This window comes from Entelurus aequoreus, linkage group LG22, assembly GCF_033978785.1.
Source record: "Entelurus aequoreus isolate RoL-2023_Sb linkage group LG22, RoL_Eaeq_v1.1, whole genome shotgun sequence".
Classification (NCBI taxonomy): domain Eukaryota; kingdom Metazoa; phylum Chordata; class Actinopteri; order Syngnathiformes; family Syngnathidae; genus Entelurus; species Entelurus aequoreus.
Window position 1 is genome coordinate 1216646 of NC_084752.1, and position 12528 is coordinate 1229173.

The 12528-nt window shown below is 37.8% G+C and overlaps 2 protein-coding genes across 2 annotated transcripts in view; one reads left to right on the forward strand and one right to left on the reverse strand.

The window, feature by feature from the left end:
- The window catches only part of papss1 (3'-phosphoadenosine 5'-phosphosulfate synthase 1), a 43120-nt gene extending 35776 nt beyond the window's left edge, over window positions 1-7344 (reverse strand). Inside the window, exons 1-3 of the mRNA XM_062033355.1 lie at window positions 7159-7344; window positions 1201-1315; window positions 848-1083 (exon numbers count right to left, since the gene is read on the reverse strand). Coding sequence (XP_061889339.1) covers window positions 848-1083; window positions 1201-1315; window positions 7159-7218 — 411 coding nt within the window. The 5' untranslated portion in view covers window positions 7219-7344. The remainder of the gene's footprint in view (window positions 1-847; window positions 1084-1200; window positions 1316-7158) is intronic.
- Window positions 7345-11402: 4058 nt separating this feature from the next.
- Window positions 11403-12528, forward strand: part of sgms2a (sphingomyelin synthase 2a) — a 33336-nt gene continuing 32210 nt past the window's right edge. The window contains exon 1 of the mRNA XM_062033620.1: window positions 11403-11709. Coding sequence (XP_061889604.1) covers window positions 11558-11709 — 152 coding nt within the window. The 5' untranslated portion in view covers window positions 11403-11557. The remainder of the gene's footprint in view (window positions 11710-12528) is intronic.

Consider the following 12528-nt stretch of genomic DNA (forward strand, 5'->3'; position numbering starts at 1 on the left):
ACAGATGTAGCGACCAACTGTAGTTACTGACAGTGGGTTTCTGAAGTGTTCCTGTGGCCATGTGGTGATATCCTTTACACACTGATGTTGATGCAGTACAGCCTGAGGGATGGAAGGTCACGGGCTTAGCTGCTTACCTGCAGTGATTTCTCCACATTCTCTTTGATGATATTACGGAGCGTAGATGGTGAAATCCCTCAATTCCTTGCAATAGCTGCTTGAGAAAGGTTGTTCTTAAACTGTTCAACAATTTGCTCAGGCATTTGTTGACAAAGTGGTGACCCTCGCCCCGTCCTTGTTTGGGAATGACTGAATCTACTTTTATACCCAATCATGGCACCCACCTGTTCCCAATTAGCCTGTTCACCTGTGGGATGTTCCAAATAAGTGTTTGATGAGCATTCCTCAACTTTATCAGTATTTATTGCCACCTTTCCCAACTTCTTTGGCACGTGTTGCTGCCATCAAATTATAAAGTTAATGATTATTGGCCAAAAAAAAATGTTGATGAGTTTGAACATGAAATATGTTGTCTTTGTAGCATATTCAACTGAATATGGCTTGAAAAGGATTTGCAAATCATTGTATTCCGTTTATATTTACATCTAACACCATTTCCCAACTCATATGGAAACGGGGTTTGTATAATGCATCCGGAACATTTACAGAGCGCTTCACTTTTTACACATGTTGTTGTTACAGCCTTATTCCGTCATGAGGTATTGTCTGTAGAATGTTGAGGACAAAAATTAACGTATTACATTTTGGGACAGAGCTGAAACATAACAAAAAGTGAAAAAAGTGACGTGCTGTGAATACTTTCCGGATGCACTGTATTCTCACTCACCCTGCCGTAGGGCGAGATGAAGCTGGCAAGGCAGACGAGGCCGGCGTCGGCAAAAAGCCTCGCTACTTCGGCAATACGGCGAATGTTCTCTTCTCGGTCCTCGGGGCTGAAGCCCAGGTTCTTGTTCAGGCCCTGGCGGATGTTGTCCCCGTCTAAGGTGTAGCAGGGGATTCCGTGGCAGACCAGGTATTCCTCAAGGGCCATGCTCACGGTGGTCTTGCCAGCACCAGACAGACCTTGGAACAGTGGACAACATCTCACTCAAATCAATCAAAGTTTATTTGATTCATTTATTATTTACCCGTTGAATGATAAGATACAGAAACATGGTGGACTACCTCGTCTGAACTTACCAGTGAGCCAAACGGTGCATCCTCGGAAGCCGCCTCTGGTGCCCACCACCTGCCCACGCTTGTTCCTGCTGACGTGGTGGGCTTGGTATGTGACATTAGTGGCACGTTGCATCCCCTGTAACGATTTGGAATTGGACTCATTTGAATGAAACTACAATAGCAATGTATAAAAACAGTGCAGGGGTTTCAGCTCATTGGCTAGCGCTGCTCAACTTAGTGCTCAATCAAAGGGAATTTATGTTTGCTGGTGCCAATAAACCCATACAGCAGTGGTCCCCAACTACCGGTCCGTGACGCATTTTCTACCAGGCCGGAGAGAAACATTAAATAATTTATAAAGGACTGCATTTTCTCCCACTTAACTTTGGCCGGTCCCACCAGACCAGGGCTGTCAAACTTGTTTTCATTGAGGGCCACACCGCTGTCATGGCTGCCATAAGAGGGCCGCGTGTAACAGTACCGTATTTCATAGTTTGGCCGGGGGTGCGACTTATACTCAGGAGCGACTTATGTGTGAAATGATTAACACATTAGCGTAAAATATCCAATAATATTATTGATCTCATTGACGTAAGAGACTAGACGTATAAGATTTCATGGGATTTAGCCATTAGGAGTGACAGATTGTTTGGTAAACGTATAGCATGTTCTATATCAGGGGTCACCAACGCGGTGCCCGCGGGCACCAGGTAGCCCGTAAGGACCAGATGAGTAGCCCGCTGGCCTGTTCTAAAAATAGCTCAAATAGCAGCACTTACCAGTGAGCTGCCTCTATTTTTTAAATTGTATTTATTTACTAGCAAGCTGGTCTCGCTTTGCCCGACATTTTTAATTCTAAGAGAGACAAAACTCAAATAAAATTTGAAAATCCAAGAAAATATTTTAAAGACTTGGTCTTCACTTGTTTAAATAAATGCATTAATTTTTTTACTTTGCTTCTTATAACTTTCAGAAAGACAATTTTAGAGAAAAAATACATCCTTAAAAATGATTTTAGGATTTTTAAACACATATACCTTTTTTTACCTTTTAAATTCCTTCCTCTTCAAATCAATGTTCAAGCAAATTAATGTTTTTATTGTAAAGAATAATAAATACATTTTGATTTAATTCTTCATTTTAGCTTCTGTTTTTTCGACGAAAAATATTTGTGAAATATTTCTTCAAATTTATTATGATTAAAATTAAAAAAAAATATTCTGGCAAATCTAGAAAATCTGTAAAATCAAATTCAAATCTTATTTCAAAGTCTTTTTAATTTCTTTTAAAAAATTTGTTCTGGAAAATCTAGAAGAAATAATGATTTGTCTTTGTTAGAAATATAGCTTGGTCCAATTTGTTATATATTCTAACAAAGTGCAGATTGGATTTTAACCTATTTAAAACATGTCATCAAAATTCTAAAATTAATCTTAATCAGGAAAAATTACTAATGATGTTCCAAAAATTGTTATTTTTATTTTTTCAAAAAGATTCGAATTAGCTAGTTTTTCTCTTCTTTTTTTGGGTTGAATCTTGAATTTTATAGAGTCAAAATTGAAGATAAACTATGTTTCAAAATTTAATTGTCATTTTTTTTGTGTTTTCTCCTCTTTTAAACCCTTCAATTAAGTGTAAATATCATTAATTATAAATAATAACAGAGTTAAAGGTAAATTGAGCAAATTGGCTATTTCTGGCACTTTATTGAAGTGTGTATCAAACTGGTAGCCCTTCGCATTAATCAGCACCCAAGAAGTAGCTCTTGGTGTAAAAAAGGTTGGTGACCCCTGTTCTATATGTTATAGTTATTTGAATGACTCTTACCATAATATGTGAGGTTAACATACCAGTTGGTTATTTATGCCTCATATAACGTACACTTATTCAGCCTGTTGTTCACTATTCTTTAGACATTTTAAATTGCCTTTCAAATGTCTATTCTTGCTGTTGGCTTTTAGCAAATACATTTCCCCAACAAATGCGACTTATACTCCAGTGCGACTTATATATGTTTTTTTCCTTCTTTATTATGCATTTTCTGCCGGTGCGACTTATACTCCGAAAAATACGATAAATAATTAACGAATTTGCCTATGAATTTAAATATTTTACTTTTTTTTTTTAATGTAAAGAGTAAAAAAAATTGCAGATTTTACCACTGTTTTTTACAGAAAAAAACTGGCAGCTTAGTTGCCAGTAAAATGTTGTACTGTAAAATATATGGTGTTTTTTATATTATTATTATTTTCACAACATATTACTGTAAATAGAAATAAAGTACCGCTGTTTAATTCTATTTTGGCAACTCAGATGCCAGTTTTTTACCATAATAAAATATGGTACCATAAAATCATCAACCGTGGATTGTACAGTAAAAAAATTTAAAAAAAACGGACAGCTCAGTCAACAGAATTTTACTGAAAAAAAACAAACATTGGTCGTTTTTTTCCAAACTTACAGATATACTGTAAAAGAAACCTCCCTAAATTTTACAGTAAAATCTATCGGTCATTGTTATAGTGTACAATTAGATGGATAACTTGCTTCGAAATCATAAGTTAAGCAGATATTTGACTATTTATTTGGATTTTGACCAACAAAGTTAGATAATATAATATATCTTGCAATATTGGACACTATTTTTTTCCCCTGTCCAAACTAGAAAGAAAAAAAATACCTTTAGTAAGAAAATAAGAAAGTAGAGAAAGAAAATATATGGTATTTTATTGAAACATATTATTTCCAGGCTTTTGCGGGCAATATAAAATGACATGGAGGGCCAGATCTGGCCCACGGGCCTTGAGTTTGACACCTGTGCACTACACACACCAATAAGCTTGTTTATAGATGTACAATAAAACTCCTCATGGGAAGTTGCCATTCGTTAAATGTGTTATAACTTTGTGAAATGATACAATGCACATTAATGAACATATCAGACAGAAAAGTGACAGATTGTAGCCAAAGGCTGATTTCCATCTGCAAAGAAACACTAATTCAGCGTTTTAGTGAGTTGTATTTTTCATGCACTTATTCTTGCTGTGTTTATCTGGCACAAGTAGAAAGCCAGGCCCTTGAAAATAATGCCTACATTAAGCCGGTCCTTGGTGCAAAAAAGGTTGGGGACCCCTGCCCTACAGGATATATCCTGCACTGCGCCTGATTTTGTGCATCGTTTTTTAACATACCTTTTACAGTCAGGCGGGGGCGCTGTTCTGCAACTTTTTTTTTTTTTTCCCCAAAAGTGCTGTTGGTTCATTTAAAAGTAAAGTAAAACTGCATTATCAGCTATATTACACACTATCTATACCAGACCTGGGCATTCTACGGCCCGCGGGCCACATCCGGCCCTTTGTGCGTCCCCGTCCGGCCCGCGTGAGGCCAATCATAAATTACAAAATAAATTTAAAAAAGCATCTATGTCGAGTGTGCAATACAACGGTGCTGCTTTTGTTTTGAAAAGCGTTATTTGTATTACTTCCGTGTGGACGTATGTTCGTGCGCGATTGTGAGTGAATGTGAACAGCGGCAATCACAAATTACAAAATAAATTAAAAAAAACATCTATGTCGCGCGTGCAATACAACTGTGCTGCTTTTATTTTGAAAAGTGTTATTTATGGGCGTATGTCCGTGTGTAACCTGTGAGTGAAGAAGTGATGCACGGTTATCCCCGAGACGCTAAAAAGAGAAAAGTTGATGATGAATGGCGTGTTTTCAACAAGACGTGGACTGCCAAATATTTCTTTACAGAAATTAAAGGTAAAGCCGTGTGCTCAATTTGTGGTACACAGGTTGCTGTGTTTAAAGAATATCATTTGAATCGCCACTACACGACGAAACATGAGGAAAAATACCGAATGTGTCTGATGAAGCGCGCGCAAGGGAGGCTGATGCGTTGATGGTAAAACTGCAAACCCAACAAGGGCTTTTTGCCATATTTCACACCCCCAGAGATGCAGCCGTCAGGACAAGTTTCGTCATTTCTCACAAAATCGCCAGAAAAAGTAAGGCGTTTTCTGATGGAGAGTTTATTAAGGAGTGCTTATTGGACTCTGTTGCGCTGATATGCCCGGAGAAGAGGGGCGCATTTGAGAACGTGTCACTCTCCCGACGCACTGTAACGAGGCGGGTTGAGACCCATCGCTGGAAACTTGGAGCTTCAGCTGAAGAACAGAACGGCCGACTTTGACCGTTTTTCGCTGGCTTTGGATGAGAGCTGCGATGTACGTGACACCGCCCAGCTGCTCATCTTCTTACGTGGGATAACTGCAGACTTTCAAATCACAGAGGAGCTGGCAGCCATGCAGTCAATTAAAGAGACAACCACAGGTAATGACTTGTCACATAGGTCGGGGGTCGGCAACCCGCGGCTCTAGAGCCGCATGCGGCTCTTTAGCGCCGCCCTAGTGGCTCTCTGGAGCTTTTTCAAAAACGTATGAAAAATGGAAAAAGATGAGGGGAAAACATCTATTTTTTGTGTTAATATGGTCTCTGTATGAGGACAAACATGACACAAACCTCCCTAATTGTTATAAAGCACACTGTTTGTATCAAACATGCTTCACTGATTCAAGTATTTGGCGAGCGCCGTTTTGTCCTACTAACTTTGGCGGTCCTTGAACTCACCGTAGTTTGTTTACATGTATAACTTTCTCTGACTTTCTAAGACGTGTTTTATGCCAAGTCTTTTTCTGTCTCATTTTGTGCACCAAACTTTTAACGTTGTGCATGAATACACAAAGGTGAGTTTTGTTGATGTTATTGACTTGTGTGGAGTGCTAACCAGACATATTTGGTCACTGCATGACTGCAAGCTAATCGATGCTAACATGCTATTTAGGCTAGCTACAGTATATGTACATATTGCATCATTATGCCTCATGTGTAGCTATATTTGAGCTCATTTAGTTTCCTTTAAGTCCTCTTAATTCAATTTATATCTCATGACACACTATCTGTATGTAATATGGCTTTTAATTTTTTGCGGCTCCAGACAGATTTGTTTTTGTATTTTTGGTCCAATACGGCTCTTTCAACATTTTGGGTTGCCGACCCCTGATATAGGTAAATGCGTGTTTGGACATGTTAGGATTGAAATGGGACAAGCTGGCAGGTGTGACAACAGATGATTGTCCAAATCTGACGGGGAAAAATGTTGGACTTTTAAAGAGGATGCAGGATAAAGTGACAGAAATTGACATTTTTGCATTGCATTGTACATCAGGAAGTGTTGTGTAAGACAGTGTTAAAAATAAAACCATCAAAAGCAATCTGTTTTTGTATAAAGTTAAGTTAGGTTAAATGAAATTATTATTATTTATCTTACTAAGCCGTTTGTGAACCCGTTCTCAAACAATGGCAATAAAACTATTCTGATTCTGATATCAAAAATAATTTCAGCAACATTTAATTGAAATATTGTCGTGTGGCCCTCCAGCAGGTTGCTCATGCGGCCCCCGGTAAAAATGAATTGCCCACCCCTGCTCTATACTAACCATTTACTGTAGCAGATGGTTTTGAGCAACGTCAAATAGTGTGAAAAGCTCCAGGAGCAATGAGCTGTCATTTTCCACCTGGCAACACTGGGGTTGCCAGACCTAAGCGATATCTGTCATTAGCGGGGACGCACAGATGAAACTTGCCAAAAACAAACAAGATACATGTTTCATTACTAGTGTCTGTGATAGAAAAAAAACACTCCGTTGTTATATCTAATAGTAACGTAGAATCATCACGTTTCACAACATTTTCGGGGGATGGTGTACGCGCGACTTAGCCCTTTTTTTTTCTAGCGGGAAGCATTCAAAACAAACTTTGATTGATTGAGACTTGAATTAGTAGATTGCACAGACTGCAAACTAACTTCATCACCCAATAAGCAGCGCCATGCTAGTATTAGCTTTGCAGTTCTACGGTGCTTGGATGGATGCAGGAATGCATGCAGGATTATCGCAACTTGACCGAAGGGACTCACCCAGTTCTCCGTTACGTTGTTTAGTTTCCGTTTCTTTTGGGAGTTACCGTACATCTCCATGTTGTCCGCCGGGCCGCTGCTTTTTAAAGCTGTCAGGGCGCTCTGGTGGCTGCGATATCGGGCTGCCCCGTCCAGGTATCACCCAAGAAGAGGCGATCAGAAACAGGAAGCGGGAAAAGCCACGTCGCAATGGAAGTAATGACGTACTTCCGTTAGAGGCGGGGCGGCGAGTCACAGCGGATTCTGACGTAAAGGACTTGTTAGTTACCTGGTACTAGTCTGGTAGTGGCAAAACAAACACCCGAAGTGACACAGCCAATCCGGTCAATGTCTATTTTGGTCATTGATATTTTTGTGTCATGAATTGCTTTTATTTTGAAATACAACAAAAAAGTAAAAAAAGCAATAGCTAAATCCATAAATAGGTTTTATTTTCATTTTATATTCCATTAAAACGAAATGAAATCGCTTGTCAACCGAAACGAAAAAAATTACCAAAAACACCTAAGGTTTTTTTTTCAACCGGAACCGGAAGTTGGTTTAGTTTAGTTAGTTTATTATTTCTTCCGTCAATGGTCCACAAAATAAACAAAAGTTTTACAAAAAACAAACAGTTGTACATTCATAAATTTAAAAAAAATGTTGCAGACCGAAAGGGTTTAGGCTGAAGTTGAACACTTATTGCGCCTTACACTCTTAAACATAGTGAAGTACGAGTTGAGCTTCCAAAAAAAATATGACATTTCCTTTTCACAAGTGAAAAGGAAGTTTATAAAAAGGATAAGACCGCGGAATGGTCCGTGGAAGGAAAAAAAACTGTGTGTATTTTATATAAAACGTTTGATCATCTAGTATTTCTGATGACTGATACAACGCCACACTGTTTTCCCTTCACAGGCCACTCTACGGTCTTGTCTTTAAATAGAAACTTCCGGTTCCGTAATATTAAAAAAATAATAGTTATTTGTACTTTTTATTTTTTTCAGACCGGTGATTTTTTTTTAATTTAAAAATAAACCTTTTTTTTTTAGATGTAGTTATTGCTCTTCTACATTGGAAAAACTAACACTTTTTTATTTCAATTGTAATTTTTGTATTTCTAAATAAAATCCAAATAATATATATTTTCCCGAGTGACACAGCGAATCCGGGCAATGTCTATTTTGGTCATTGATATTTTCGTGCCATAAATGTAAATTGAAAAACACTTTTATTTTGAAATACAACAAAACGTCTATAAAAGCAATAGCTAAATCCATAAATAGGTTTTATTTTCATTTTATATTCCATTAAACGAAATGAAATCGCCTGTCAACGAAAACGAAAAAAACTACCAAAAACAAGTAAGGTTGTTTTGTTTTTTTACACCGGAACCGGAAGTTTATAATAAAGATAAAAATGCGGACTGGTCCGTGGAAGGAAAAAAAAAACAGTGTGTATTTTATATAAAACGTTTGATCATCTAGTCTTTCTAATGAATGATACAACGCCACATTGTTTTCCCTTCACAGGCCTTGTCTTTGAATAGCAACTTCCGGTTCCGGAATATTAAAAAAATAATAGTTTTTTTGGTCTTTTTTTTTTTTTCTGACCGGTGATTTTTTTATTTAGAAATAAACCTTTTTTTTTTTTAGATGTAGTTATTGCTCTTCTACATTGAAAAACTAACGCTTTTTTATTTCAATTGTAATTTTTGTATTTCTAAATAAAATCCAAATAATATATATTTTCCCGAGTGGCACAGCGAATCCGGGCAATGTCTATTTTGGTCATTGATATTTTCGTGCCATAAATGTAAAATTGAAAAACACTTTTATTTTGAAATACAACAAAACGTCTATAAAAGCAATAGCTAAATCCATAAATAGGTTTTATTTTCATTTTATATTCCATTAAACGAAATGAAATCGCCTGTCAACGAAAACGAAAAAAACTACCAAAAACAAGTAAGGTTGTTTTGTTTTTTTACACCGGAACCGGAAGTTTATAATAAAGATAAAAATGCGGACTGGTCCATGGAAGGAAAAAAAAAACAGTGTGTATTTTATTCAAAACGTTTGATCATCTAGTCTTTCTAATGAATGATACAACGCCACATTGTTTTCCCCTTTATATATGTCTATGGTTTTCCCTTCACAGGCCTTGTCTTTGAATAGCAACTTCCGGTTCCGGAATATTAAAAAAATAATAGTTTTTTTGGTCTTTTTTTTTTTTTTTCTGACCGGTGATTTTTTTATTTAGAAATAAACCTTTTTTTTTAGATGTAGTTATTGCTCTTCTACATTGAAAAACTAACGCTTTTTTATTTCAATTGTAATTTTTGTATTTCTAAATAAAATGCAAATAATATATATTTTCGGGGTCACGGGGGGTGCTGGAGTCTATCTCAGCTGCATTCGGGCGGAAGGCGGGGTACACCCTGGCCCGCGACTCCGAAAGGGACAAGCGGTAGAAAATGGATGGATGGATCATATATGTTTTTTGTAATCTCCATTTATGAAAGAAAAAAAAAACACATGACCAAAAGATACACAGACCTTATTGTATATTTGAGCTGAGATAATCCCTTCCTAACAGGTATTTATTTACTTACCAACAAAGTCAAAGAGATATCTATTACAATCATTCCTGGTTATTACCCTGTAAAGACTGTGATGGTTAGATAGAAGAAGGACATTGATGTTACCTGCACCTTATGTAACATGCATCCAGAGACTGTTTACCAGCTGTTTTGGACTTGTGAAAGCACTCCATCACTATGGCAGAGCATCTGTCGCTTCATATGTCTGCTTTTTGGTGCAATATCTACATAGGTGTATAGAGGCCCATTTCCAGCAACTATCACTCCAGTGTTCTAATGGTACAATGTGTTTGCTCATTGGCTCAGAAGGCTAATTGATGATTAGAAAACCCTTGTGCAATCATGTTCACACATCTGAAAACACTTTAGCTCGTTACAGAAGCTACAAAACTGACCTTCCTTTGAGCAGATTGACTTTCTGGAGCATCACATTTGTGGGGTCAATTAAACGCTCAAAATGGCCAGAAAAAGAGAACTTTCATCTGAAACTCGACAGTCTATTCTTGTTCTTAGAAATGAAGGCTCGAACACAAAATTGTTTGGGTGACCCCAAACTTTTGAACGGTAGTGTATATATTTTTTTTGCATTCTATTTTAGTTACTTAGAATTTATAACCCCCTGGCGCTGTTTTGTACTCTTTTTGTACTGTTTTGTACTACTTTTGTACTTATTTTGATTATTATTTCTCGTCTGTTTGTAAATGTTCTCTCTCTCTCTCTCTCTCTCTCTCTCTCTCTCTCTCTCTCTCTCTATGTCCACTACTTGATGTCCATATCCTACCCCCCACCCCTCCACACCCCTGATTGTAAATAATGTAAATAATGCATTGTGATTATCTTGTGTGATGACTGTATTATGATGATAGTATATCTGATAGCATATATCTGTATCATGAATCAATTTAAGTGGACCCCGATCTAAACAAGTTGAAAAACTTATTGGGGTGTTACCATTTAGTGGTCAATTGTACGGAATATGTACTTCACTGTGCAACCTACTAATAAAAGTCTCAATCAATCAATCAATCAAGCAATGTTGAAATTTATAAGTACATTTTTTTTTTTTTTAAAGTAATAAAAAAACAAAAATTTGAGCTGAGATAAGCGGTTTAACGGGTGGATTCACTATTATTACGTCACCCTGACGTACTCCACCCCCTAAACTGCCAGTCTTCAAACATAATTATTTTTGTTTTATATATATATATATATATATATATATATATATATATATATATATATATATATATATATATATATATATATATATATATATATATATTGCATTCTTCTATTTTAGTTACTTTATTGAGTTTACAACCCCCTGGCGCTGATTTGTACTGTTTTTGTATTTCTCGATTGTTTGTAAATGTTGCAGTTTATGAATAAAGGTTTATAAAATAAAATAAAATAAAAACACAATTACAGTTGTATAATCAGAATTGTTGATAATTATTTTTTTAACCTTTCCTGTCAAGCCCCATTGGTAAATAATATGTTTGATACTGTTATTGTTGAATATAATCTGTGCCTAATGAAGTGACCTGTGAGTGAGGTGTAATGCAAACCATGCTCGCCAGAGGGCGCCATTCGCCCGGCCCATCCTGTTACGCCCTCGTCGAAGTGGGAGAGCAAGTGAGCACCTCTTTTATATCACGCGGAGACGAAACGTCACCACGCCACTTGGCTTTATGACGTCACCACGCCACTTTGGCTTTATGACGCCGGTCTGCGTGACGTAGCCGCGGCCCCGAGCTCTTTCAACTACATTTTCGGGGCGGCCGAGTGGGATGGACACGGTGGGAAGGCAAGCGGAGTATGGCTGGCGCACGGGAAATAATTGGCGTCGGGGAGGAGCGATGCGTGGAAGGCGAGGGTTTGTCCTCTGAGACGGAGCGAGAGAGCTCGTCATCAAACACTCCTGAAACTGCGACTCCGGGAGAAGACACCGAGAGGCCTGACAAAGACAGGTAGGATGCTTTCAAACTATGAAATACGCATCCATTTGCCTCTCAAGCTAATGACATACAATGCAAGACTCCTATTTGGACATATTGATATAATACAAGACTAAGCAAAAATATTACAAACATCTCTTAGTACAAGCCTGGGCAATTATTTGGACTCGGGGGGCCAAATTTAGAGGGAAAAAAATGTGTCTGGGGGCCAGCATATCTATTTTTAGGAAAACTAATACAAAACCTCACAATAAAGTCTGATTGAATGCTAAAAATGTTACGACAGATCGCCTTAACAAGGGAATGGATTTTTTTTCCTTCTATGAATGATAAAACCCTGAATATTGACAACATATGACCGTCACACCCCCTCTCAATCGACATATAGTGAAGCAGCCCGTCACGGTAATCTTGACACAATGACGTGAATTGACCACTATTTACAACTATTTTGTAGAGGCGGTTAAGGTAAAAATGCACTCAACATTACAATATTACATACTTGCCAACCCTCCCGGATAATCCGGGAGACTCCCAGAATTCAGCGCCTCTCCCGAAAACCTCCCGGAAGAAATTTTCTCCCGAAAATCTCCCGGAATTCAGCCGGAGATGGAGGCCACGCCCCCTCCAGCTCCATGCGGACCAGAGTGGGGACAGCGGCGACAGTCTGTTTTCACGTCCGCTTTCCCACGATATAAACAGCGTGCCTGCCAAATCACGTTATAACTGTAGAATGATCGAGGGAGAGTTCTTGGTTTCTTATGTGGGTTTATTGTGAGGCAGTTTCATTAACGTCCTCCCAGCGCGGTAACAACACACAACAACAGCAGT